The 27768-nt window shown below is 36.3% G+C and overlaps 1 protein-coding gene across 1 annotated transcript; it reads right to left on the bottom strand.

Annotated features, from left to right (window-relative positions):
• Positions 1-629: 629 nt before the first annotated feature.
• LOC125277519 (filensin) lies at positions 630-27768 on the bottom strand. Its single transcript, XM_048205932.1, has 8 exons — positions 25639-27768; positions 24003-24063; positions 23108-23203; positions 12823-12909; positions 8889-9002; positions 6201-6421; positions 5603-5694; positions 630-2449 (listed from the first exon to the last, which is right to left on the bottom strand). Exons 1-8 carry the CDS (start codon positions 26025-26027, stop codon positions 1530-1532), a joined length of 1980 nt encoding a protein of 659 aa, XP_048061889.1. The 5' UTR covers positions 26028-27768; the 3' UTR covers positions 630-1529.

Below are 27768 nucleotides of genomic sequence, written 5' to 3'. Positions count from 1 at the left end.
TGACTAAACATTTTGATAACACTATACTTCGAAGTCTGTTCGGTAACATTACAATTAAGTGTTAGCAGATATAAAGACAGTCTACTAATACCCTAATGAGAGTTAGTTGACATGTAGTTGCAAAGTTACTTATAGTTAGTAGAATCTCTAAAATGGACCATCGAAATAAAGTGTAATCAAAACTTTTATAGGTTTAAAGCTGCATTGTCATTTTTGTCGGCTCTTATTCATTTAGAATTAATATGATAGTGGTTTTGGAATTTAACCTGACACCTATTGGTGTGGATGCAGCATCATACAAAGTTATCAATAGCAGTGAAGAAATACAGTTTTCACAAACTTATTCATCACCCATAATTGATTTATTCTACAGAATAAAATAGGGGGTTAAACTGAGTTGCCGAGAGTGAGTAGAATGCCATGATCTCAACATGGCAGCCACCTTATGTAGAATAAAACAACTTTTCCTTGAACACTCATATGACTAAGTAATCTTGAGTGAGTGAAAATAATTTTATTTGTTTCAGTGTAAAACTGCACCTTAAAATCTAATGGTTTCTACAACATTGCATTGATTGTAAGAACAGTGCCAGTGCCATGTAATGACATAACTAAAAGACAACACAAGGTGAGATTTGTGGTTTCGAAGTTTATTTGTGGTGCAGTTATTACACATCAAGACTGTGGTGGGCAATGCTGGCATCCTTAATTGAAAAAAATACTAGCAAATAAAACTCTAAACATTTGCTGTAGTTTGACTTCAGGGTAAGAGCGAAAGAGGGTGATAGTGTACATGTTATTGGGGTAGATGTATGGCTCTGTTCCAGAACTTAGGGAACTATCTGCCTAGGCAGCATTTTAAGACCAGATGCAATCACTGTTCCAAAAGGTAGGCAGCTTTTCTCTCACTGCCTTTTATGATACCAGGACTTAAAAAAATTCTAAGGCAGCATTGCAAGTATCTTTTGCAGAGAAGGCAATCCCAGAGTAAAACAATATCCATCCAACATGGTGAATGAAGCAAGAGGAAAAGCAGAATCTAAAATATAAAACTAAAAATGTACTATTTAACCTAGTATTTGTAAGCCATCAATGTTTATGGTTCTGTTTTGTGAGCATTGTGTTGTAAGCTTTGCAACATGGTAACACCAAACTCTTTTGAAATATTTCTTTAGATTCACCTGTGCACAGGTTGCTGCCTAGGTAGAGCATTTCAAGTCAATCATTTATGTAGTTGGTGCTCAAGAAGGCAGCTCACAAGGTTTTGGAATAGAGCCTGTGAATCCAATTGGAACGGGCAAGTAAGGTTCTCCATGTCACGGTTCTTAGTCATTTTTTGTGTGAGGGGGGAGATGGGGCAATTTATTTTTGGCTTCCCAAGTTTTCAGACAGTAAAGGCCAAAGGCAATGGTGCAGGATGTTAACAGCAGCACTAGGAATCTCGTCAACGGCAGGCAGGAGGCAAAACCGGAGAAAGTTCGAGGCAAGAATGGATAGAACTTTCGGAATGTTTCATTGACGGGCAACGCTCAAGAAGATCTATCGGCATGTTTCTTTCTACTAGTCTTCTCGATCATGGTCTCCACCACTGTGGTTGTCTCTTCATAGCCCTTCACTTTTTTGTCAGGCGAGAGCTTCTCCACTGACTCCACTACTTCGACCTTCTCATAACTCATGGAGTCAGGGGGGATGGAACTGTGCGATGGCATGGGTGGAGGGCCTCGGAAACCTTTGGAATCCTCCGGAGACTTTCTTCTGGGTGAGGGCTGCCTGGGGCCTGGAGGAGGACTGGGGCCTGTTTTGTCATGAGGACCTGGTGGTGAACTGGGGCTTGGTTCTGGTTCTTTCGCCTTTGGATCAGGCTCTCCATTTTTGGACTTTTCCTTCGCACCATTTCCACCCTTCTCCCTATCTCCATTTTCTTTTCCCTTCTCTGGTTCTGAAGGTGTGGAAGGGGTTAGGGGTGTTGGTCCGGATAGGGGAGTAGGGGGAGGTGAAGGTGTACCTCTCCAGTAAGGATCGTAAGGCATCATGCCATCTTGGATTGTAACATAGATGTGACTGGCAGAAGGGGTGGTCGAACAGAAGCAGGGATCCAGGTAGCTAGAGTCACCTGTCACTAGTACGTAGCGTCCCTTGGTGAAGAAGTCAGCGATCGGCTCGGGTCTCCTCACCCGTCTCATGCGATCACGGAACATATTGCAGAGCGTGTCGAAGGCCTTGCTGATCTGTGCACCATCAGGCACATCCTCACGAGGAGCATGCTCCTCTCTTCTTGCTCCCTGCTCCTCAATCACTTGTTCTTTCACTTCCTCCTCAAATTCTTCTGTTGCCTTCTCAAGTCCACTAGCTCCTTTGGAAGTGATCTCTTTCTTTTTTAACACTTTCTTAGCCAAGTGCTTCTGACGAGGCTTTACGTTAGTGATGTCTTGGATGGCTTGGGTGATATCTAAAAATAAAGCAAATAACAGATGTGATTTTAAAGAAATTTTGGTGTATTCTGAGGGTCAGTCTTGTTATGCAAATACTTTGTGAACTTAAACAATTACTAAAGTATTTCAATCAAGGTGCATATCAGTCTTTTGGAAATATGCTCTGACCAATCTGAGGCATGAAACATACTTTCAAACATTTGTAGCTACAACTCATATTTTTGCAATGGTAAAGTATGGATTGTATTCTCAACACTGCCTCATGGGGGCGTTATAGCAGGCATTAATGTATACTGTCTTCTTCTACTGCCAGTTTTCTCTTTCAGGTCTTATGGTGGAGCATCTATTTGAAGAGACTCCCATTTAGCAAGTTAGAACACATCTAACCACACGCAGTTAGATTTTTCTAACCCCTTGTGCGCCTTAATGTTACAATAATTAGTTTGTCCACAAGGTGAAAACACTGCCCAGGCCCATTGTTTCCTCAGTTGAAAAAGAAACCAATGAGTAACAACAACGACATAACGACAATAGATGGCCACATTGATGAGCGCTTGTGTGAGGGGATTGAGCGATACCTGAAACTCTAGTTTAAACAAGTACAAAGACATTTTTATCTGTTATAACTTCTGGAGAGAAATAGCACAGACAATGAACAAGGATGAAACATCAGAACAAAAGTCTACTTAAACTGAAAACACTTTTGCAAAAGCAAAACTCTAAGTCTGATTGGCCGACTTCTATGGGTTTTCTGGAAACCTATAGTGTGAAATGATATTTAACGGTCCACCAGGAAACAAAAAGACACGTTTACAAGTTCTGGGACTGCAGCAATGAACAGTTTAGATGAGCAACTAAATGCTGAATTTAAAAAGGTTTGTGAAGTGCACGACTTAAAAACTTTAAAGGTGCCCTAGATTCAAAAATTGAATTTATATTGGCATAGTTGAATAACAAGAGTTCAGTACATGGAAATGACATACAGTGAGTCTCAAACTCCATTGTTTCCTCCTTCTTATATAAATCTCATTTGTTTAAACGACCTCCGAGGAACAGGCGAATCTCAACATAACACCGACTGTTACGTAACCGTCGGGATCATTAATATGTACGCCCCCAATATTTGCATATGCCAGCTCATGTTCAAGGCATTACACAAGGGCAGCCAGTATTAACGTCTGGATCTGTGCACAGCTGAATCATCAGACTAGGTAAGCAAGCAAGAACAATAGCGAAAAATGGCAGATGGAGCAATAATAACTGACATGATCCATGATATTTTTAGTGATGTTTGTAAATTGTCTTTCTAAATGTTTCGTTAGCATGTTGCTAATGTACTGTTAAATGTGGCTAAAGTTACCATCGTTTCTTACTGTATTCACGGAGACAAGACTGTCGTTATTTCATTTTTTAAACACTTGCAGTCTGTATAATGCATAAACACAACTTCATTCTTTATAAATCTCTCCAACAGTGTGTAATGTTAGCTTTAGCCACGGAGCACTATCAAACTCATTCAGAATCAAATGTAAACATCCAAATAAATACCATACTTACGCGATTAGACATGCTGCATGACGAACACTTTGTAAAGATCCATTTTGAGGGTTATATTAGCTGTGTGAACTTTGTTTATGGTGTTCAAGGCAAGCGCGAGCTCTTGGGGCATGGAACACGAGATTTAAAGGGGCCGCGTACCCTGAATCTGTGCATTTATAATGATAGGCAGTTTAAAAAATTAATAAAAAAAACAAAAAACTATGGGGTATTTTGAGCTGAAACTTCACAGACACATTCAGGGGACACTTAAGACTTATATTACATCTTTTGAAAACATGTTTTTAAAAGACATTCAAGCATTTTGTTGAAGGCACCTAGTTGAATTTAAAAGAGATGTGTTAACACATTTACCAATGGGATACATAAAAGTACTATTTTCATGGCTGACATTTTGGATTTCCAGGTGATTTTATTTTATTATTTGTGCATCGTCTCACATCTGCAATGGAAAATCGGGTGAAGTACCTCATTGAGAAGGGATATCTGCGGCATAGGTAAACAGGAAAGTACTAAGAGTCTGTTATAGCACACCGGTGTGTTCTTGTAGAGACATTTAACCAGCCCTAAACATAACGCTGAACAAAACAAAACTGCAAATGGTCACTTTACTATGGAAAAAGATTTAAAAAAAAGATAATTGCAACTTTTTATCTCACAATTCTGACTTTTTTTTTCTCACAATTGCGTGATATAAACTTGCAGATGCGAGTTATCAAGTCAGAATTGAGAGTTTATATCTCGACTTTGACTTTATAATCACACAATTCTGACTTTATAACATGCAATTGCAAGTTCATATCTCACAGTTCTGACTGTATAACTTGCATTTTCGACTTTATATCATGAAATTCTAATTTTATAACTTGCAATTGCGAGTTTACATCACACAATTCAGAGAATAAAATGTGAGAATTGTAAGATGTAAACTCGCAATTGTGAGAAAAATGGTCAGAATTGTGAGATAAATAGTCACAATTACCTTTTTATTTTTTATTCTGTGGCAGAAACAAGCTTCTTGGCCAATATCAGCAGCTGTAGAGCACAAACCTTATGTCAGTAGGCAAAGTTCTGGATATTTACAAAGTTCTAAATATTTATTTATATTGTGGCGTTATAGTGTGGTGTCTTTTCATTCATTTTTTTTTATTTTAAACTGTGAATTTTAAATATAAAAATGGTAATATTTTATACAAATTTAAAAGTTGATGCTGACAAATGCATAGTAAAAATTACCCAGAAACAAAAACAACATACCGTACATTCAAACACACGGGCAAAGTGTGACCTAAAGCCTTTTCTTTCTTCTTACGTGTCCTTAACAAACAGCAGTTACTCGCTATGGTACCGTGAGCACAGACATAAAGGTCATTGTCATTTATCACTGTTAACAGGGCCAATGCAAGGATCTTAAAGGCAATTTTATTATGCTTCTAGATTCAACTAGCCTGAGAGAGACTGAGCGAGACAGAGTGGGCTTGATTGACAGCTGAGTGGGCGTAAATCTTCATTCAGGCCAGCAGCTGCTGGCTGTTAATTTGTTGCCTGTAAAGACTATCACAATGATGCAGTCATGTTACGTAACCGTCCCACCCCCACCACCAGACTCTCACCTTTTCCTTTCCTGTTCATGGTAGGACTGTGGGTGCATTTATAATTGGTTGTGAGGAGAGTAATAGGTGTCCCAATTATCGCTGAATTCAATCTGTGCCAGTGAGAGGGAGAAAGACAATTAAGCAGCCATATTAAAAGATTCTAAAACATTTAAAAAATATACAAAGCTTATCAAACACAGAGTGTGTTAATGAATGATGCTGGAATACATTTAGGTTAAAATATCTATAATAGGCTTTAATTACAGGTTAAGAAAAAAAAAAAACATCTTGCTGAGATTATTGGGTAAAACGATGATGTAGTTATACTGCCGCTGTGTGGCAGCTAGCCTGCCCTGACACAAATAAAAAAATCTTTTTCTTTTGCTTTAAATAATTAAGTCTTCATGCATTTGTGCAACTAATACTATGAAGATGATTTTTTTTGGCCAGTACAGTAATGAGAAACACTGGTGCTTAATCGTCATAATAAGATCATGTGACAGCATTACACATAAATCACAGATTTTATATGTACAGGTGTCAAATATAAAACTGTGTGGAGCATGACTGTCATTTCAAGATGTTTTTATGAGCCTCATATGAGTGTAAGACTAACCTGTTGTCCTCATTCTCGATGATCCTCGTGTACCGCTCGAGTTCGTTCTCCAGAGAGCTCTGGTACATGGCCAGCTGTCGACACTTATTGGTGTATTTCTCCAGTGATCTCTCAGCCTCTTCAATCTCCTTTCTGAGAGTCTCGATTTGTTCGTTGTACAGCTGGATCTCGTCGTCGTAGCTCTCTTGTGTGGTCTTGATGGTTTGTTCCAACCCAGAGGTCTAGAAAAACACATAGTCCAATTATAGGACCCTGATAACTCATGAAAGGGACGTGTGATGTTACACAGTCTGTTTAGTGAGAGTAAGACATGCAGAAGAAAGATAAAGTATGCCTCTATAGGGATGCAGACTTGATAGTGACTAATGGACCTTATATACAAACTACTGTTTAAAAGTTTAGGGTTGTAAGGTTTATTGGTAACACTATAGGAAACGTATTAACTATTAACTATGACTTTTCCCTCAATAAACTCCTAATTTACTGCTTATTAATAGTTTGTAAGGTATAGTTCTTAAGTTTAGGTATTCGGTAGGATTAAGAATGTAGAATATGGTCATGCAGAATAAGGCATTAATATCGGTTTAATAATTACTAATAAACAGCCAATATTCTAGAAATAAGTAACTAGTTAAAAGACCCTAAAATAAAGTGTTACCTATGTTTTTAATGTTTTGAAAGAAGTATCTTCTGCTCACCAAGGCTGCATTTATTTGGTCAAAAAAACAGTAATATTTTTACAATTTAAATGAACTGTTTTCTATGTGAATATATAGTAAAGTGTAATTTATCCCTGTGATCAAAGCTGAATTTTCAGCATCATTACTCCAGTCTTCAGTGTCACATGATCCTTCAGAAATCATTCTGATATGATGATTTGATGCTCAAGAAACATTTATGATTATCGTCACTGATTATCATCACTTGTGCTGCTTCAAATTTTTGTGGAAATGGTGATTTTTTTTTTTTTTCAGGATTCTTTGATGAACAGTAATTATTTGAAATCTTTTGTAACATGTTTTTACTGTCACTTTTGAGCAATTTAATGTATTCTTGCTGAATAAAAGTATCAATTTCTTTATATATATATATATATATATATATATATATATATATATTAGAGATGCACCAATATATCATCCAATAATCGGTATCGGCCGATAGCCAATAGTGTGAAAACTTGCTTTTGTCGGCCGATAGTTTAAAAACAGGCAATAGTCAGGGCCAATATATCCTGTCAATCAAAAGAGGGCAGGGAAATGCACTGCATTTGTGCTTTGTGTAAAGGAAATGCTAAGAAACCAGTTTGATGTTCAATATTAATAGTAATTATATGAATTAATAAAATTCAGAAAGTTAAGAAATATTAATTTAATCTTCAGAATGTAGTTCATGTGTTTTAATAATAATTTAAAGGTCCCGTTTTTCGTGGTTTTTTGAAGCTTTGATTGTGTTTATAGTGTGCAATATAACATGTGTTCATGTTTCGCGTGTAAAAAAACACAGTATTTTTCACATAATTTACTTATCTGTATACCGCTGTTTCCACTGTCATAAAAACGGGCTGATGACTTCCTTGTTCTATGAAGTCCCTCCTTCAGAAATACGTAACGAGTTCTGATTGTGCCAGCGGTTCCTGTGTTGTGATTCGACAGCAGCTTAGCGAACCTTGCCCGGAAAGGTCACGCCTCTTACCATAACGTGGAGATGCACGCGCTCAGTGTTATTGTAAACATGTCTTTAATTTTACCCTATAAATTTGAGCCGGAATCAGATCCGGTGATTGGACTGCGGGATGAAAATAACAGCGTTTCGACGACATGGCGACAAACACACTCTACAAACGCAACTCTTGTGTATTCCTGTGGGCGGAGGTTAGTCAAAAAACTGTTTTAGTGACGTCATTAAAGAAGGAAGTAGAGGGATGTAGTCCAAACTGGCCGTTCGATGTAGGAGACTTCTGTTAAATAAAATATCTCGCTTGGCATTGAACTTTGAGCTTTAAAATTTTACAGATTTTATTTATACTCTAACAACAACATTACACACTAACTAAAGTTTGAAACATGGGATCACGAAGAACGGGACCTTTAAGTAATGTTTATGTTTATAACTGATACCAGTTACTCTGAAACAAGTTGTTTTATTTGCATTTCTTTCAAAACATAATAATTAAAAATATAATGATTAATTATTCATTATAATGAAATTATCATTAATTTAAAAGAAGGTATAAAAGGCAGAACCCCCAAACTATCAGTATCGTTATCGGTATCGGCTCAATTCATATGGATTAGTTTTACGATCTCTTTATGAACTTTTTGAAGCATCAAAGTGGTAGTTGCGTAGACTCAGAAATCTCTTAGATTCATTTAAAATTACTTCATTTGTGTTGCGAAGATGAACGAAAGTCTTATGGGTTTGGAATGACATGATGGTGAGTAATTGATGCCTTTTTTCATTTTTGGGTGAACTAAACCTTTAAAGAATCTCCTATATGTTTGTAGAATATGTAGAAAATTAATTAAAGGGTTTAAAATTCTGTCCATCATTAATTTGATTATATTGGCTACTGTGTCTCTGCCCAACAACTCAAGCATTGTATCTTTGTTGAAGTTCACTTCATGCTTAGAGCATTCTCTGATGGTGTTGTGGTTATTGCTGTCTCTGAATCCATCTCTCTCCTACCTCGGTCTGCAGTCGCTGCTTCTGAGCCTGCAGCTGACAGATGGCGCTCTTGTACTCCTCCAGCTGGCTCCGCAGGGCCGGCACCCGCCTTTGAGCGTTCAGCCGCTCCTGTTCCTGCAGAAAAGCAGCAGGTGACACCCTTTTTAATGTAGTTATGATCAAAGTACGCTTGTAATCTGATCACATAGAGGTCGAACATGTTTCTCTTTGACTCATGTCACTGTACACCTTCAAATCCCGACACTGACTTTTCTAAAAGGGCTGAGACGCTGAAGGTCAAACATGCCCAAGAGTCTTTATTAAGAGAAGAATGATTACCACATGGAGGATTCAATTATTAAAGTATTCACTAAAAAGAAAAAGGTAAATCACTAACTGACAAGTAATAAGACATTTAAGACAATTTTAAGGAAATCTCTTTTCTTTTTTTCTTTTTTATTAATTGCTGTACCACCAACTAATGAAAGTGCAAGTATGATTACATTTAATCTCTCAAAACTGTCTAAACTGACAACTCAGACTCCACTTTTCTTATAAATCATAAGCAATAAACCTGCAGATCCAGATTTAATTTTCCTAATAAAGCTATTACAGGTTTTCATGGTTGTGTTTGTCCTTTAAAAGCAAAGAGATGTCAAGGACATGAAAGGGAAATTGGTTTTAATAGTTTGTCACCCAGTCGCAGCATTTAAGCTAACAAGATATTAGCTTAAATGCTTGTATTTTATGTTTGCTAAGGCAAGCATAGCTAGTATTGCTATTACTAAGTGTTATTAATTTGAACAAACACCTAAAATGAAGTATTAGGCTCAATTTTAGCTAATAACATACCCAGCAACAGACATGACACTTCTAAATGTTTGGGCTTTTTTATGCTATTTCTTTTCTAAGCAATCAGACTTTGACCTGTCAGACTATAAAACAAGCAAAACTATTCCACAGGCTTTCAATGAAAGAGGGACCTTTTGACTTGGGCCAGTAAACAACCGTCAACAACACCATATCAGCCACACAACAACACACACACTTAAAACAGCTTAGCAACCACATATCAGGACGTAGCAACCAACTTTAGCAGTGTGCTTTGCAAAGGCACGTTTTACATTTGGCTCAGAACATGTCATAATTTAGTGTATACTAATACTGTAGATACAGTTATGCTCATGAGAGAATACAAGACAGTATGATTTAGGGCCGGGCGATATGGCCAAAGAAATTATCATGAGAACATTTTTCATATCAGTTGATATCGATAATCATCACTCAACATAAATATATCAATATAATAATAATCAATATGAATATCTCACATTTCTGTCACAATACCATGGTGCAGTTAGTGTTACAAGAGTAAATCCATGGTAAATGATGGTGATTTATAGATTGAAAAGCCTTCTGACTATATTTTTTTGTGCACTTCTGTTTGTCAGCGCAGTTTCATCTGGCTTTAAACTAGTTTAAATCAACTGAATTCATACGCTTCTCACTGGATCTCACAGCGCTGTTTAGTGGTTGCATGACTGAGACGGATCATAGAGTAACACCATGTCTACACTGGACGCGAGCGGCGCGATGAGACATGACAAAAGACAATAGGATTCATTATAATCAGTGACGCTGTCTACACTGGATGTGGCGCGACGCGAGCGACAAATCTCCGACAGTAAACTGATACCTCGTTCTATGTATGACATATTGACATGAAGGACAAATGCTTTGCAACGGGTGCTTTGTCGCGTCCAGTGTAGACAGTTTTTAGCGTGAGTGACAACGTTCGCGTCCGGTGCAGATACGGATGTAAACACATCTGCTCTAGTAAGCTCGCGCTGCCGTTTGAACTTTGAGCTGAGCAGAAAAATGGTCTATTTCGCTTTTGGCGCATCGAATATTTATCCATCTCTTATGGTTTTATCGATGGAAAATTAATTTGTTTATCATTATCGTTTTCTCACCCAGCCCTATTGCTTGGATGTTCTCGAGGGTTGCTTTTCACAGACTGTGATGAATGGCCATCAATATCGTAAATCCTGCAAAGTATATATATTTTCATTTTTTTTTTTTTTTTAAATGTATGTACATTTATAACACTATACTTAGTATTATATTACCTTTGCATCAAATTACAAAAAAATAGTTAACGCTGCTGTGAGGGTGTTTCTAATACAGCTGCTATGGGAGTGAAGGTAAAAATGACATCTTTTTCTCTTCTGACTGCCGTTATCAATCGCTCTCTATTTATTTCCTTGTTTTGAAAGTTGTGAACACTATTGTTGAGGGTTTTTTTTTTTTTTTTTTTTCTATTTGCACAAATGGAAACAATATATATATATATATATATATATATATATATATATATATATATATATATATATATATATATATATAATAGCAGTGAATGAGAGACTTCATTATATATATAATGAAGTCTCTCATTGCTATAAAATTTTACCCAACTATTACAACTTCCGCTTCTGAGAAACCCGGAAATGTGAAAAGGGTCTATATATTGCATGCTGGTTACTTACTTGCACAAGTTAAAAGAACAAAAGTCTGAATGTCTGGGCTCTTCTGTAGAGCTGCTTTACAGCTGAAATTGAATTTGTTTCATAATTGAATTTTGCAACATTAACACTGTTATTTTCCTGTTTATTGTGAAGCTGCTCTGAATCAATCTGTATTGTATAAAGCGCTAATGACATAAAGCTGACTTGATTTGACTCAAGATAAGGTTTTTTTTTCTATTCTTCAGTAACAATTTATTTCAATGGTCTGTCCACTTTTTACTAACTTTTTACTACCCAAACCCCAATCAGTCTACTACAGCATACTCCAATGACTGCTGGTTGAAATGTTGTCAAGTTACTTATAGTTAGTAGAATGTCTAAAGTGAACAATTGAAATAAAATGTCTTCTTCTTCTTCTTTTTTTTTTTTCTTTTTTTTTTTTTTTTTTGCAAGACCAAAAAAAAAAAGAAAAAAAAGACGAAAAAAAAAAGGGAAAGAAAGAACAAAGAAAAATCGCAGGTATCAATTTATCTGACCTTTTTTTTTTTCCCCTTGAGGTGGTTTAAAAATCTATCAGTTTGTGTTTTCAACTATTAAGTAAATATTTTATAACAAAAAAGTTTAAATTCAGCATATATGTTTACATCTCAACTGCTGCAATTAAATTGTATATGCAGCATAAATCACATACTGGCATTACACTGGTCATTTCACTCACTAATTATTGTATCGGCCACTAATATTCATATCAGCAGATAATATAGACAATTAATATTTAGTAACATCATTGATTCATCTGCACTGACACTATCAGATGAGAACAAATTTGAACTAAAATGATTTGAATCATGACACTAATTCAAGTATAAGCAGTTCTACAGAAGACAGTTTCTTTCATAATTGATTTACTTTGCGTCATCGACACTTATTGAACTGAAGTGAATCAACATACTGACTTGAGCTGAATAACGACACTGTTGTCTTCTGCTCAGCTGCTTTACAGCTGAAATTGAAATTTTTCATAATTGATGAATTCTGTTTATTAATCTGAGAGTGACTTGACCACTAATAGAGACTCCTTAAAAGTTTGCTTTTGCTTTTCTAAAACTAATATAAACAAATACAATTAATTATTAAGTAAAAAACAAACCAAAAAGCAAAACATGAACACAACAGACTTTCCTCTGCAGTAAACGTGTGCGTCTCATGTCTGTGAGGAAGACAGTGAGAAGCCCTGCTGCTCCCGAGCGCAGAAGAACGGCGATAAAGGAAGATAAAGGGTGTCATCGCTCAGGGAGCCTGATCACTCAGGGCACATTCAGAGCGCCACGCTAATTTCACTGGCACCACTGCCGCACAATTCTTATTCCATGTGACACGCGGAGAGTCAGAACGGGCCTGAGGCGCTGTGAGCCACAAGGTCACCCTACCTCTGAGACGGACGAGCTCGCCATGAGGGGAATAGTCTGGTTGATCTGATGCAGGATGTTTAGATACGTCTGGATTTCAGCAAGGTTCTGTGGAGGAAAACAAACACATGGACAGAGATCAATGGAGGAGGACATTATGAGTGAGAGAGACTGTTGAAAGGTCAATTTCATTACAGAGGAGGAGATACCAGGTGTTAGAGGATGCACATCTTTTAACACCTGGTATTGTTTCCCTTGAGCAGAAAAAAGAAAATTATATATCGATATAAATTACATGTGATTGAATGACAAATTATCAAAGCGTCTAGTTTAGTGCTTCTGTCCCAATTATAGGGTCTCAAAACCAGTTGAGAACCACAATGCTACATTACTCACTTAAAATGAAATGTTTAAAGTTGACTTGAAATGGAAGCTGCGCTAGTCTTTTCTTCCCTAATGTGACGTATATCAAGTGAAATGCTTCTCAAACAAGAACAAATGTAGGGCGGGGCTTGATTTTGTCTGTGGGGAATTGATTGGATGGTTGTGGTTTGCTATTGGTTGATCTCATGTGAGTGACAGGTTGCCCCGCCCTCGTCATCAGAGAAGAGAAGAGATGCTGCAAGAGGGAGGAGAAGATATTCTGATTCAAGATTATGAGGAACATGAATTTTAAAACAATAATGATGTATAATGATTTATAATAATTACTGCAATACTGCAAAAAAGTGAATTTTGATTTCATGGTGACTTTAATGAATGGATTAATCCAATTTTTGGAAACCCATGTTTACATATTTTGAGAGGATAAAGACTCTCCTCCTTACTTTAATAAATATAACTAAAAGGTTTGGTTTAACCATTATCACCTGTGATTTTAAATAGGCATAATATTATATGTGCAGACCACAAATATATATATTTTTTTATATGGACATGTTTATTTGTAAATGTGTACATTTATGTTACATTTTATTTATTATTAGCATCACTATTATTTATAATAATATTTCTATGTACAATTTAATTATTAATTTTGGCAGAAAGTGTTCATATTAATTAATTTAAAGATCCTATGAATTAATTTGAATTAGCCACCAATTCTCCAAAAGATTAAATTAGTTACGAATTACCATGATGTTGTGTTGGAAAAACTGGTAACACTTTCTATGAATACCATATTTATAATGATTTATAGCCACATTTATACTTATTTATAAGTAAATATTACTTACTTATAATATATATATATATATATATATATATTTGAACCTGGAGCCGTTCTCATGCGCACAAACTCTTTCAAAGTAAGCACCGTCTTTGCACTCTCTCTACCTCGAACATAATAATCTAAATCAACTGACATAATGCTAAAAGTTCGTAAGACCGAATTCATGTTTCACGAGGCGCATTCGGAGAATGACAGGCGCCATGCATGTGCAACTGACATAAACCACACTTTCAGTAAACAAAAAGAAAATCCTATCCAGTGGTGAAGTGTTTTCTGTGTTGACAAATCTTTTGCGATATCCTAATAACAGTTGCGATTCGCACGCAACGCGTCATTGTCCGCTAATGTCCAATTTGCGACCTAATGACTCATTTGAACAGATTAATTTTAATGAATCATGACAACAACTGATCTGTCCACACAGTCTATAATGAATCATTTACTCGAACAACTCTGAAATGAGAACATAAGTGTGCTTACCCCATTTAGCAAGAGTGGTTAGTAAAATTAGCCTTAATAATCCACAATATTTTCAGGTTATTTAAATGACAATGTGTAGTAAATTAGGCCTACCTATAAAATCAGTTCATTTAGTCTGGAGTGAGGTGAAACCAGAACAAAGCAAGTTGTTGATAGCTAGGTGCATTCAATTGTATATGGTAGAAAATTATATTATTAGTTAATATAACTTCTAAATGCTACTTTTTAATACTTTTCAGGTTTAGCAAAAAAGCATCTTCTCTTACGAAGCTATAAAATGACTTTTTTTTTTTCTTTCTTTTCGGGTACTTTATTGTCAGTATCGGGCTCGCAAATCACGTGGGTAGGGCACTTTTTACTGTTTGTATGGATGACCATGTCTGTCACCATCGAAGACCATTTTTGACCCAGGAAAAACCCTGCATTGATTCATTTGAATTGAAATATTTAATACTTTCACAGCAAAAATTATGTATGCGATTAATTTAGATTAATTAATCACAGAGTATGTAATTAATTAGATTAAAATTTTTAATCGATTGACAGCCCTATATATATATATATATATATATATATATATATATATATATATATATATATATATATATATATATATATATTAAGATTTATACTGCATTATAAGAACAGTTATAGATACATTTATATTATTTTTATAATTACTTATAAGCCATGCATTTGCCTTTTCACTGTGCATGCTCATAATCCATTATACACTGATTTATAAACGATCACAAAATAGTTCCAGAGACAATTGCTTGCTGTATCAACTAGTTATTATGTATTTAATGGCTAAAGTTTGCATTAGAGGTAATGAATGGTAATTTTGATTTGTTAAAATCTATATCTGCTCAGCCATTTGCATGGTATTGCTTATAGCAGTTTGGAATTATACTTGCAGTGTTTTGCTAGTATATAACATTAAAAAAGATACTTTTTTTGTACTGTTTATATTAATGATTTCCATTTTTTTAATTTCATTACATGAATTGTTGTTTATTAGTTACATTTACAAGTAAATTTAAAATGTAAAATGAGTTCATATTCGTGATTTCTTAACATTTGATTTAGGAAAATTGCATCCTGTGTTTTCACTTTACTTAAAGCCAACAATGATGCATTTGTAAAGATTTGTAATTGTATTATTACTCACAATAAGTATTTATAAGTTATTTATATCACGCTATTAATAAATATATATTTACTAATTTGACAAATAAATCTGAATAAAAAGTCATTTTAACTATAATATAACATTATAGCAATGCAAGTTGCATCTTTATAAATACATTCATGGAACCATACGACGGGCTAATTAATATTTATAAATCAGTGTATAATGAATTATGAACATGCATTGAAAAGGAAAATGCATGACTTATAAGTAATTATGAAATAATATAAATATAACTATAACTGTTCTTATAATGTGGTATAGGTCTTAATAAATCTTTATAAATATGTTTATAAAATAGTAATACTTGCTTATAAATAAGTATAAATGGAGCTGTAATTCATTATAAGCATGGACTTCATAGAAAGTGTTACTGAAAAACCATATGATATTCAAAGTTGCAACATGTCCTCCAACCAATACACCCATATACTGTAGGTTGTTTGTCACTTCCATGAAATACGACCCATAGGAGTGTTTACGTTATGCCACTATTGACAACAGGATACTTTCATTTTAATGCATTGTACCCTTTTATCTGAGTCATATTTCGATCCCAGGGAACGCATGTGCTCATAAAGTGTATATGCACGATAAATCACTAAGGGTAGGTTTAGGGTTGTTGTAGGTGTAGTCGTTAATAAAAAATGAGTTTTGCTAAATGGAAATAGGACAAATGGTGGGTAAGGGACTGTGCAAAAGTCATTGCACATTGCATTTAAATGACACATTTTGATTGGTAACGACAGACGTAACACGACACTGTCATATTTTTATGCCAGCTAGAGGGTGCATGACTTTAAAACGTAAATATAGGTTATAAGGTGCTTGAAAAAATTACCTATAGGGTCAGGGTTTTTTTTTTTTTTTTTTTTTTGGAGGACAGTCTGGTGCAAATCTAGTCCAATCGTATGGAGCCCCGCACATGACATGAAAAAAAAATCAATCATGCGCAAGATTTACTAATTTGTTCCATCGATTTACTAAAATGTGTACACAATTTATAAAATTTAAAAATGTAAAAATTAAAAATCTCGATTTATAAATCATGCGGATGCCTACTATTTTTTTCCTGCATGTCATGTCCGGGGCTCCGTACAACTGAGATTTGGATTAAAACCAAACATTTTGCAATGCATCTTAATTTGAACATTCAGATCACAAGTAGTTGATGTGACACATACACTACCGTTCAAAAGTTTAGGGTCAATAAGATTTTTTAATGTAAAAGAAGTATCTTCTGCTCACCAAGCCTACATTTATTTGATTAAAAATACAAACAAAAACAGTAATATTGTGAAATATTATTCCAATTTAAATCAGTTGTTTTCTATGTCAATATATAGTAAAGTGTAATTTATTCCTGTGATCAAAGCTGAATTTTCAGCATCATTACTCCAGTCTTCAGTGTCACATGATCCTTCAGAAATCAATCTAATATGATGATTTGCTGCTCAAGAAACATTCATTATTATTATCAATGTTGAAAACAGTTGTGTACAAATTTATTTCAAAATTCTTCGATGAATAGAAAGTTAAAAAGAACAGCATTTATTTAAAATAGAATATTTTGTAACATTATAATTGTCTTTACTGTAACTTTTGATCAGTTTAACTCATCCTTGATGAATAAAAGTATTGATTTTTTTTTTTTTCTATCCCCAAAAATAAAATTAAAATTCTTACTGACCCCAAACTTTTGAACGGTAGTGTTTAATGTTACAAAAGACTTAGATTTCAGACAAATGCTGTTCTTTTGAACTTTCTATTCATCATAGCATCATAAAATAAAAATGTAAATAACTGTTTTCAACATTGATAATAATCATAAATGTTTCTTGAGCATCAAATCATCATATTAGATTGATTTCTGAAGGATCATGTGACACTGAAGACTGGAGTAATGATGCTGAAAATTCAGCTTTGATCACAGGAATAAATTAAACTTTACTGTATATTGACATAGAAAACAGCTGTTTTAAACTGGAATAATATTTCACAATATTACTGTTTTTGTTTGTATTTTTAATCAAATAAATGCAGGTTTGGTGAGCAGAAGATATTTCTTTTAAAACATTAAAAAATCTTACTGACCCCAAACTTTTGAACGGTAGTGTATGTGATGGCAAACAAAGTTTGCAGTATTGTCTGAAACTGCATCAATTGCAAACACACTTTTGTGCATATTTTACTCACTCTTTCCTCATATGTTATTAATTTGTAGTAAACAGTGAATGATTAAACAACTCAGTGGCTTTAGACACAGTATGCATGACTGCGCTAAAAGCATCTGTCATTTATGTTCTCTCATGCGCCTCATGAGATGTCTTGACAGACATGAGCAGGAGAACGAACAGCTTCTGGTTTTTCCATCCTCACTTTCCACACTGACATCTACTGAACTCTCAGTTGTCAAATGAGCAGGGCTTGACATTAACACCCGCCAACCTGCCGAATGCGGGTGTATTTCAGCAGTGGTGTGTAACGCAGTCACTACTAGCCACTTTGGCGGGGTTAAATTTTAATTTATATATAGCCTAAAAATACATTTTTAAAAGGCATCTGAAATAATAAACTAAGAGCAATGTTGTCAAAAATATAAATTTTTCGATACATATCAATACCGAAACATTCTCATTTTCCGTAGAATAGATACACGATCCCAGCTGCTCTTTCTCTCTCTCATCTCTCTGACAGCAAGTCGACACACAAACCCGCCTCCCCTCACTCACTCGTTTCATTTGCTCCAGATGAATATTGTTGGAGTTACAGGGCTTGAATTTCGGCATTTTACTCATTCCCGAAGATTTTGCGCTCACATCCAAAGTGACCGAGCATTAAGCCTCCTCTCAGTACTAAATTAAGTTCTTTTTCGCTGCTTATTGCGCTTAAACAGTCAAATACACACAAAATAATAATGTCAGTCAGTTATGTTTTAACGCATGTGTAACAGTATAATGGATCTGTGAATTAGCTCTTAAAGTGATAGCAGCCTAATATACCTGCTGCTAAATTATGAAATAATAAAAATATGTGTATGGCAGTTTTTCCCCATGGTATTGATGTCAAAAGGCTAGTAACTTTTAAAAACCACTAGCCACAGTGTCTGGTGAGCAAACTAGTTCATGTCAAGCCCTGCATATGAGAAAAATCATTTGGCATCTTGCTGATGCTTACATCATTACAATACATTGGCAACTGACAAATACTGACAACATTTTTCCATATCCATCTATTTTTATGCACATTTTTTGGGAAGTATCTTGTTTGCAATCACTTGATTCTGATGACATGCAAAATCAGGTGGAGGGCAGGAAATGAAGAGCAGAAAAGCATCTGATCCTTACGTTATAAAGAGGAGCGCTTTTTCTACTGAATTGGAATATTTGCCTGTCATCGAGACGATAAGCAACTTTTCCAGTGCCCGGTTGCGTAAAGCACCTCAAGTTTTTCCCTTAAGTATGAGACTTAAAGGGGTACTTCACCCTTGGAAAGATGAATGTGTATTTAAAATTGGTCATTTATGTAGTAGAAATGTGAAATTATTTTTGAATTTGGAGCTTTCTAGACTGAGAAAAGGCAGAAAATGTATTTTTGACTAATGTGGATGAAAGACAACAACTCCCAGAATGCACTTGTTTTGCTGCCCTTGCGAGGCCACGCCCAAACCACGCCTATCGGTTACAGGCGGCATTACCAGGAAAATTCAAACAACTAGGCTTGCTTTGTTACATATTAATTCTATAAATCGTGAGTTAGTTCATACATTTACAGCGAAATGGTGCTAAATTGCTTTGTACCTGGATGTACACCCAAAACCAGGAAAGGACAAGTAAGTTTCCATCATTTTCCGATTAAGTTAAAGATTTGGAGCGATGTAAACAGTGGCTGCGGGCCATCAAACACCCGAAGTTTGGAGATGACACCGTTATAGAAAACCTAAAAAACTGCAGAATATGTAGTCTCCATTTCAAGCACGAGGACTACGAACCAAATATCCTTGCAATGAAGAGAACCATTCTGAAGGACACCGCGATCGATATTCACTTTCCCAGAGGACGAACAGCCTGGGCATCTGGTACTAAGTGTATTCGCCTAGAGGTAAGACTCGCTGATACTAGACTGATAACACAGTGGCCTATATGTTGTGTTGTAGGTAGCAGTAAAACTGCAAACTTAGCAAAGTAACGTTAGATAGACAATTACATATAAGTTGCATATAAGTTGACTGTTATCAAAGTAAAGCCACTGTTCTGTAAAACTGAGTTAGTCTATTTATCTATTTATGCTAACGTTACCACAAAAGCCTGTTGCTGTATTGGTTGAGATGACTGCAGAGACCGATAAATTTGCGAGATGAACCACTGATGTAGTGCAGACTATAACAAAATATGTTAAGCTTAAAAATATAATTGACACCCACTTTTGATCAAATCTTTGATCTATGTCCGTGAGTAACCTCAAACGCGCATATGTATGGGCGTGGTGAAAAAATGCGGAACTACCTGCTATTACTGGCTGTAGTTTTAAGCCTCTGGCCAAAAAAGCCTCAGATGACGCAAAATGACGATTTTTGCGTCATCGGAGGCTTTTTTACAGAATAAAAATGCATAAATCTCTCATCTCGGGCTGATATGAAGGGGGAAAGCACGGTAATTCGAAAATACTAGTGGTATTCTACTAATACAAAGCTTAATGCTAAATCCTGAAGTAACCCTTTAAGGCATGATTTCCCCTACCTATAGGAATGACTTAAGGGTGTTGCATATAAAGTCTTTGATATAATCCCTTAAACCTCTATGTGTTTCACGACAGCGACCCAGGTTTTGCAGTTATAAAACAGTATTGTTGCCATGGACACGTTATTTGTTAGTACAGATAGGATATGCTACGTATGAAATTTGATCAGTGTTTAAATAAACACTTAAATTAAAATGCTTATCATGTAAAAAAGTAGCCGATCACGTCTCATTAGAAAACTGAATCTGCTCGCTCCGTGTAACACTTAAAGGGGCTCTATGTAAGTTTTTGACTGTACTAAAGCATAAAAATACCATAATATGTTTGCAGATATTTATTAAACATGCTCAGTTCACATACTCGTTTCTCTGAAAACCATTGCTACAGCCAGATATTTTACTTTGAAATTTGCGTTCCGTGTCGGAATGTCTGTTTTTGTTTCTCTTTGCAAAACCGCACGTTGCTAATTTACCCAATACCCAGTATTTTGCCACCCCAGGTTGTCAGGTGGCGAAAAACACATGCAGCGAATTGCAGCAATAGCAGCCAGCGAACAAACTGGGTCAGAGATCTCAGATTCTACCCATCCTAAAAAGCCTCAGCATCCATCTAAAAATCTCTACGAATGGGAGCATATTAAAACGCGATATCAACTCATTATAAATCAATAAATCAACTAATTATCTTACAGTGTGTAAGTCATCTCGCCTCGTCAATGTCGCTCCCGTCGCGTGTCTTCAAACTGGCAACCCGCGAGAGTGTCGAGTCCGAGGAGGAGGGGGCGGGGCGAACAATATTTTGAATTTGAACTGCAGTACCCATTTCAACCACTAGCTGTCATTCTTACATAGAGCCCCTTTAAAGCGTTAGTTCACCCAAAAAATGAAAATTCTGTCATTAATTACTCACCTCATGTCAGTTTGATCGATTAAAGCAACCATAAATGATGCAAAACATAGACATTTCATGGTGCTTCCCTATGTAGAAAATCACTTCCTGCCCTCCATCTGCATTTCTCGCCACCCCATGACGTCATGTAAAAATAAGTGGACTAACCAGTGGACCAATCACATCGCAGTATCTCAAATGTTGGTTTGGTGATTCTGAAAGTCAAAGTCTGTCATCAGAATGATTTGGTTTAATTCCCTCCAGAAGCGTCTCACACGATTGTGTTCCCAAACACCAGCATCCGAACGCCAGAGAACAGGACAGAGTTTATTGTGTTTCGTCTGACGCTCTGAGACGAAACTCATTTATGAAAAAAAACCTTCCATTTTCATTGCTGATAATTTGCGTCAATTTCCCGGGAAGTGACAAATTTGTTCTCTTGAAAACATTGGATGGAATTCTAATTTTAGGCATTAGTGAAATTCACAAATCTGGATGGAAAAATAACTACTGACAACAAACAGATCCAAATTCATCAACTTCAAAATGACAGCAGGGTGTCAGTCTAACAGCATATCTATTTAAAAGTAAATCAGATTTGTGAATACTGTCTTTACTGTACATCTACATTTTGTATATCAGTATATCTACTATTTTGCCATTTAAAATTATTTGTTGTGGTTGAATGGTGTACTTGTGCCATCTTATCTGGTAGCTTTTTGTGGCTTTCAGTCTATTAGCTTTGAGGCTAACATCTATATAATGTAGTAAAAGACATTTTTAGTAGTAAACAAAAACTAACATTAGCATCGATATATTCCAAGCCAACTTCCTGTTTCAATAGGAAATATGTCAACACAAGAAAGAAAACTGCACTCGTCAAGCTATTTCATGGAGTCTTTCGAATAAATGTCAGATGGAGAATATTACTGATATTCATATTTTTAATCTGTCTTAAGCGTACAAATACTATTTGGGGTCACTGGACAGCATTAAGCTTATTGACGAGCATTAAGATTATTACAGAATTATGATTTTATATTAAACAATAATACCATTGAGACATTTTCGCTGCTGTGTCATATGTCTATGTGTGCTTCTGGCTGCTCTGTAAAAGTTCCTGAAATAATGTACATGTTGATGAGAATATTCTGGCATTCAGACGCTGAATGTGTTGTACAGCACTGCTGATTAAACATAATACACAGCCACACAATGGACTGTCACTGTACGGCTCTGAAAAACACTGCTGACATCACATTTAAAAGATGGTCCAGTGCCAAATTCTGCTCTCTGAGAGAACAAATTTAAGGTCAGCACAAAAAAAAAAAAAAAAAAAAAAAAAACAGTTTGTGAAAAAAAACTGTTTCTGGTTTTCACTCAGAAATTGCACATTGCAAATTACAATTACAAAGAAAAACCAAGTAACAAATTGAATTAAATGTGACATTCTGAAGTAGAAAAACATACAGAAAAAGATCATTTCTGATTTCATGTTGACTCACTATTGTGCAAGACAAACAAATTGTGCGTGAGAGATGGTGTGATCTTTTGTAAAGGAATAATTGCTGTTATTTCAGTTTGATGTGCTGGAAACATCCACTGGTGTGCGCTTTAAAACATAATTTGTTTCAAATGCTTTTAGTAAGTGGATCTGCTGTACCATTGTGTGCCATTCTCTGTACAATTCTGCTGGCAACTGACATTACCGAAGAACTTTCAAGAAGCTACTTGAAAAGACAGAAGTAGAAATAGGGCTTATAGTTGCCTCCTACCTTTTTGTGCCTCTCTTTGGTGGCATTGACGTCGTCTTGCAGGAACTGAAGTTGGATTTGATACTCAAGGTTCCTCAATAGCACTGTGTCGGCTTCCTGCAAGCACAAGAGCAAATGGACTCATAATTGAAACTTTCTCTGGGAAACATTGTGCAGCGAACAGTAGTGGTGGAAACCCTGACTGAATCCCTGATTTTCAATGAAATTGTTTCTAGCATGTTCCTCTTTAAGATTCCTAGGTTACACTTTATTTGAATGTGTCTTTGTTACACTGTAATTATACACTTAACTACTGAGGAATATTAAATAACTTCATGTACTTACTATAGGGGTAAGATTAGGGTTTGGTTTGGATTAGGGTTAGATGCATGCAATTATGCATAGTTTACTGTTATTAGTAACTACATGTAACATATGTTACAATGACATTATGTTACCATGTTCAAAAACACCTTCTTTTTCCTATATTCGACATTGTTGCAGCTTGTCTCTTCCCAGTCTGTCAGTAACATTCTGTTTTTAAACTAATGTCTGCTATAAGACCCCAATATATTATTGCCGATAATGCAGTGTGCTACAAAACAAACTGTAACAATGCACAAATTCAGGTTTAGACAACTAAAAGCATTTGGATTTGCAAGAACTCATATAGATCATGTTTTCGACCTTGGGCTTGGTGCAAAGCATCTCGAGTAGCTTGCAGTATTGCATGTATAAAAAAAAATTACAAGTCACTTGAGTCTGTGTTTCATTGATTTTACTGTTGCTAAGGGGGTTTGAAGCACTTCACCTTGTGCCTGTGAACAGCCCTCGCCTGTGGTTATATCACTGGAGATTATTGCTTTATAATCGCCTGAGAAATTGCAGGTCAGAGAATGGCACAGTATATTTGTACCTTATTGAGCTGTTCCAGCGTGTTCCGCAGCTGCTCTTGGTATGCGCACTCGTTTCTGTATCTGTGGACAACAGAGAGTATTTCAAGTACAGTCCATCACAGCACTCATGCATGTTCACGCTTTTATTTCAAGGCTTTCTTGTTATTGATGTGCTCTGTGCTGCTTTCATCAGTGGAGTCTGAGGTCATTTCATTTGTCCGTACTTAAGAGGTTTCTTGGGTGTTATGAAGCATGCAAACATGACACCCTACTACACCCTTGACCTTGTCACACTTTATATTAGGTGTCTTTAACTACTATGTACTTACATAAAAAAATGTTATGTACAATGTACTTACTGTGTTGATTTTGTATTGCAAAACACTTGTGCTGCTATTGAGGTGGATACAGGTAAGGTTAGGATAGGTTTGCTGGTACGGGTAGGTTAAAGGATGGGTTAAGGTGTAATTACAGATATTAATTGTATTTTTAAATGAAAGTATATAATGCAAAAACATGTATGTGAATCATATCAAATGATGCACATATTAGTATTTTAACTTAAGACACTTAATATAAAGTAGGATCTACGGTTTTCCAAAGTTTGCCAGGTTAGTGGAATCAAATCTTTGAAATATGTTCTTTTAAGGCACTTAGTATCAAGTAAACTAACAAGCTGAAAATCAGAACTTTACGTTCTGTTTTGTTTTCTGAGTTTATGCCTGTTAATTAATCTGTATTTTGCTGCTCTATTGTTTTAAATAGCTTTTCTTCTCTTCTCTATTAATATTATATAATCTATTTCAGGGAAACCAGCCCCTAAACGGTCATTAAAACATCTTTACAGGTACGTGTCAGTCAGACAGTCTCTTCCTGTTTAAGTAGTTTGTTCCTGACCAGAATATGCTGTAATGTGGAGTTTATGCTGTGTAGTCAAAGGTATGTTTGACTGTCACTTGCTAAAAAAAACATTTTGTATTGTTAATAATAATATTAATGACTTGAATAGATCAGTTTATTTAGATGTTACCACACGAATAAGTCAATTTGACAATACATTTCTCACAGAGTGTATTCTGGTATAATTTTTTATCAGTTTCATAAAGTCGACTGTAGTTTTTGATTCTTTATATCTTGATATTTGATCATTTTGATATTATTGACATTCACACCAAGGACAATAACTTTAACGATAACGACGCAGACAAACGATATCTTTCACAATGATATTTTTCCCAGTTGATGAACGATAATAACATTGATAGCCAATCAGAATCCATTCTGCTTTAAAGAGCTTGAGCATTTAAAGAGACAGACGACAAACCTGCAGCACATGCTTAACACATAATAAACAGAACAATATCATGTGATTATGTGGCCGCTAGTATAGTTATCTTTATAGTTATCATTGGTGGTGTGAACGGGCCTTAACTCTGTCTTGTCTTGGTTACAGATACTACACTCTAAAACCCAACCGTTGGGTTTGTCCATTTTCAACCCAACTTGGGTTGTTTTTAACCCAGCATTTAGTAGTCAATTAACAGATTTAATCATCTTTTTGTCTTAAATCTATTAAATGGCACATATTTGCATTATTCATGCTACACTTCAGTCATTAAAAACCTTATACGCTCTTCTTCTGTCACATTTTCTGACCTGCTGTTGTACTCGTCCAGCATGCGTTCGGCATCTTTCAGCTCTCTCTCCAGCTTGGCCCGGTCAGACAGCAGTTCTCGGATGCGCTGCCTGTTGATGCCGATCTGCTCGCTGAAAGCCTCCTCCAGTCCGGCCGCCTCCTCCATGCGCTGAAGAGTCTCCAGCTGCTTGCGGAACACAGCGTTGCGCTGCTCCAGCACACGCGCCCGGTTGATGTAACGCGCGAAACGGCTGTTCAGCTCCTGCAGGCTCTCCCAGCCCGGGACGCCCGCTGTCGAGGGCCTGCCGGCCGGAGCCGACTCTGTCTCTGGGCTGCTGGGCTCCTCGACGACATCGGAGCGCTCGTACTTCTCCTTGCGCACCTCACGCAGGATGCTGGTCTTCAACATACCGTGTGCGTGATGGTTCCACCTCGGCAATCTTCAACTTAGTGCTTTACCCCTCAGCACCTTTAGTGTGTGAAAACTGGGGTGCTCACCCTCCGCTGTCTCATGCTAGACTAAACTCTGCCCGTTCGGGCCACGGGGCCAAATAGCAAAAACACTGGTGTTTCACATGGTGTCCCTATGGATTCTTCCAGTGAAGTCCTGTGTGCACAAGGCCAGCAAAAGCACCAGCATTGTCGAGGGCTTTGCCGTGTTGAATGATCTTTTGAGTTCTGCTTTTGTTTCCAGATCAGCAGCTCTGTCTATGATCACAATGACACGCTTCCACAGCCCTCTGTTTGACAATGAAAAATTGCAGGGCCTGCTGTTTTAGGGCACACGAAAAAAACAAACTTTTTTCGACTACAGTCTGGCATTGGCACACACACAGCCAGTACTTTACTACACGTCATGTCAATACATCCATCGGTGCAGCCACTGATAAACCTCATGAAATTGATATCTTATTGCATGGAAATAAGATTGTAAATTATTGCCACTAAGACTCAGTAGCCTACAGTGGGCTCCACAAAATATTGGCATCTTGGTAAATATGAGCAAAACGGACTGTGAAAATTTTGTTTTTGCAATTTTTCCTCTTAGTCTTTCATTCAAAATATTCACAAAAAACTGATTAAAGTCAGATAGTTGAAATAATAATGATAATAATAAAAAAAAAAATTTTTGGCACATGTGCATGATATGCTGTTTGATGGCACCAAAGGCTTTTTACTGCAACCTTCCCAAACAGGTTGTGGCTATATAGGTGAGGTCTGATCATAGTTTTGGTGTCTTTCTGACCCTAAGACCCAACTAGCGGCTGCAATTGTCCAAATTTTAATCCTTACAGTTGTTTGGTGACCCAAACATCCTCTTCTGTGCATGTGGGGCCAATATAGAGACACGTACTCTTCCAAGTACATTGTCACCATCTCCAGTTGAGTTAAACTTCTAAATTAATGCCCAAATAGTGGAAATAAGAATCCCAACAATTAAACTATTATCTTTTAACCATTTCATGATTTGTGAAGCTCAACAACCTTTTGCCACACATCATTACTGTATTCTCTGGTCTTTCCCATTGTCATGGATGACTATAGGAATTTGGCCTGTGTGTCCGGTGGAAGTCATGTCTTAACACTTAAAGGGATGGTTCACCCAAAAATGAAAATTATCACATGATTTACTCACCCTCAAGCCATCCTAGCTGTTTATGACTATCTTTTTTAAGACAAAGACAATTGGAGTTATATTAAAAAATTAAAGCTGCAAACAGCGATGAAAAGGCCCTCACACCCAGGCTCACCGCCACCCGGTGGCCTTAGGAAAACAGTGAACAGTGGGCGATATTCATTTAAGCGGATAAATAGAGGAAAAATATGATGCACCACAATTCCTGCTGCCAGCAGGTGCCACTTTGACTGTAACTGAATATTGCCATGTAGATGTCTTCAGGTCAGGACTATTATCAAACTTGTGAAGTTTGGGGCAGATCAGAAATTGTATGCCCGAGTTACAACAACTTCCTGTTTCATGGCAAAACATCGAATTTTGTCAGGCCGCCACGGACACGTGCCTCAATATAAACTCTATATCTTCGCAGTTCAATGTCTCAAAGGCCTTTAGATTAGAGTGATCAAATATGATGTTGATCTGATTAAAGCTCTAGGAGGAATTTGTTAATGTACAAACTCTGGAAATGGCA

The sequence above is a fragment of the Megalobrama amblycephala genome, linkage group LG10 (genome assembly GCF_018812025.1).
Source record: "Megalobrama amblycephala isolate DHTTF-2021 linkage group LG10, ASM1881202v1, whole genome shotgun sequence".
In the NCBI taxonomy this organism is placed as follows: domain Eukaryota; kingdom Metazoa; phylum Chordata; class Actinopteri; order Cypriniformes; family Xenocyprididae; genus Megalobrama; species Megalobrama amblycephala.
Note: the sequence above shows the minus strand (reverse complement) of the source record. Positions and strands in the feature narration are given on the sequence as shown.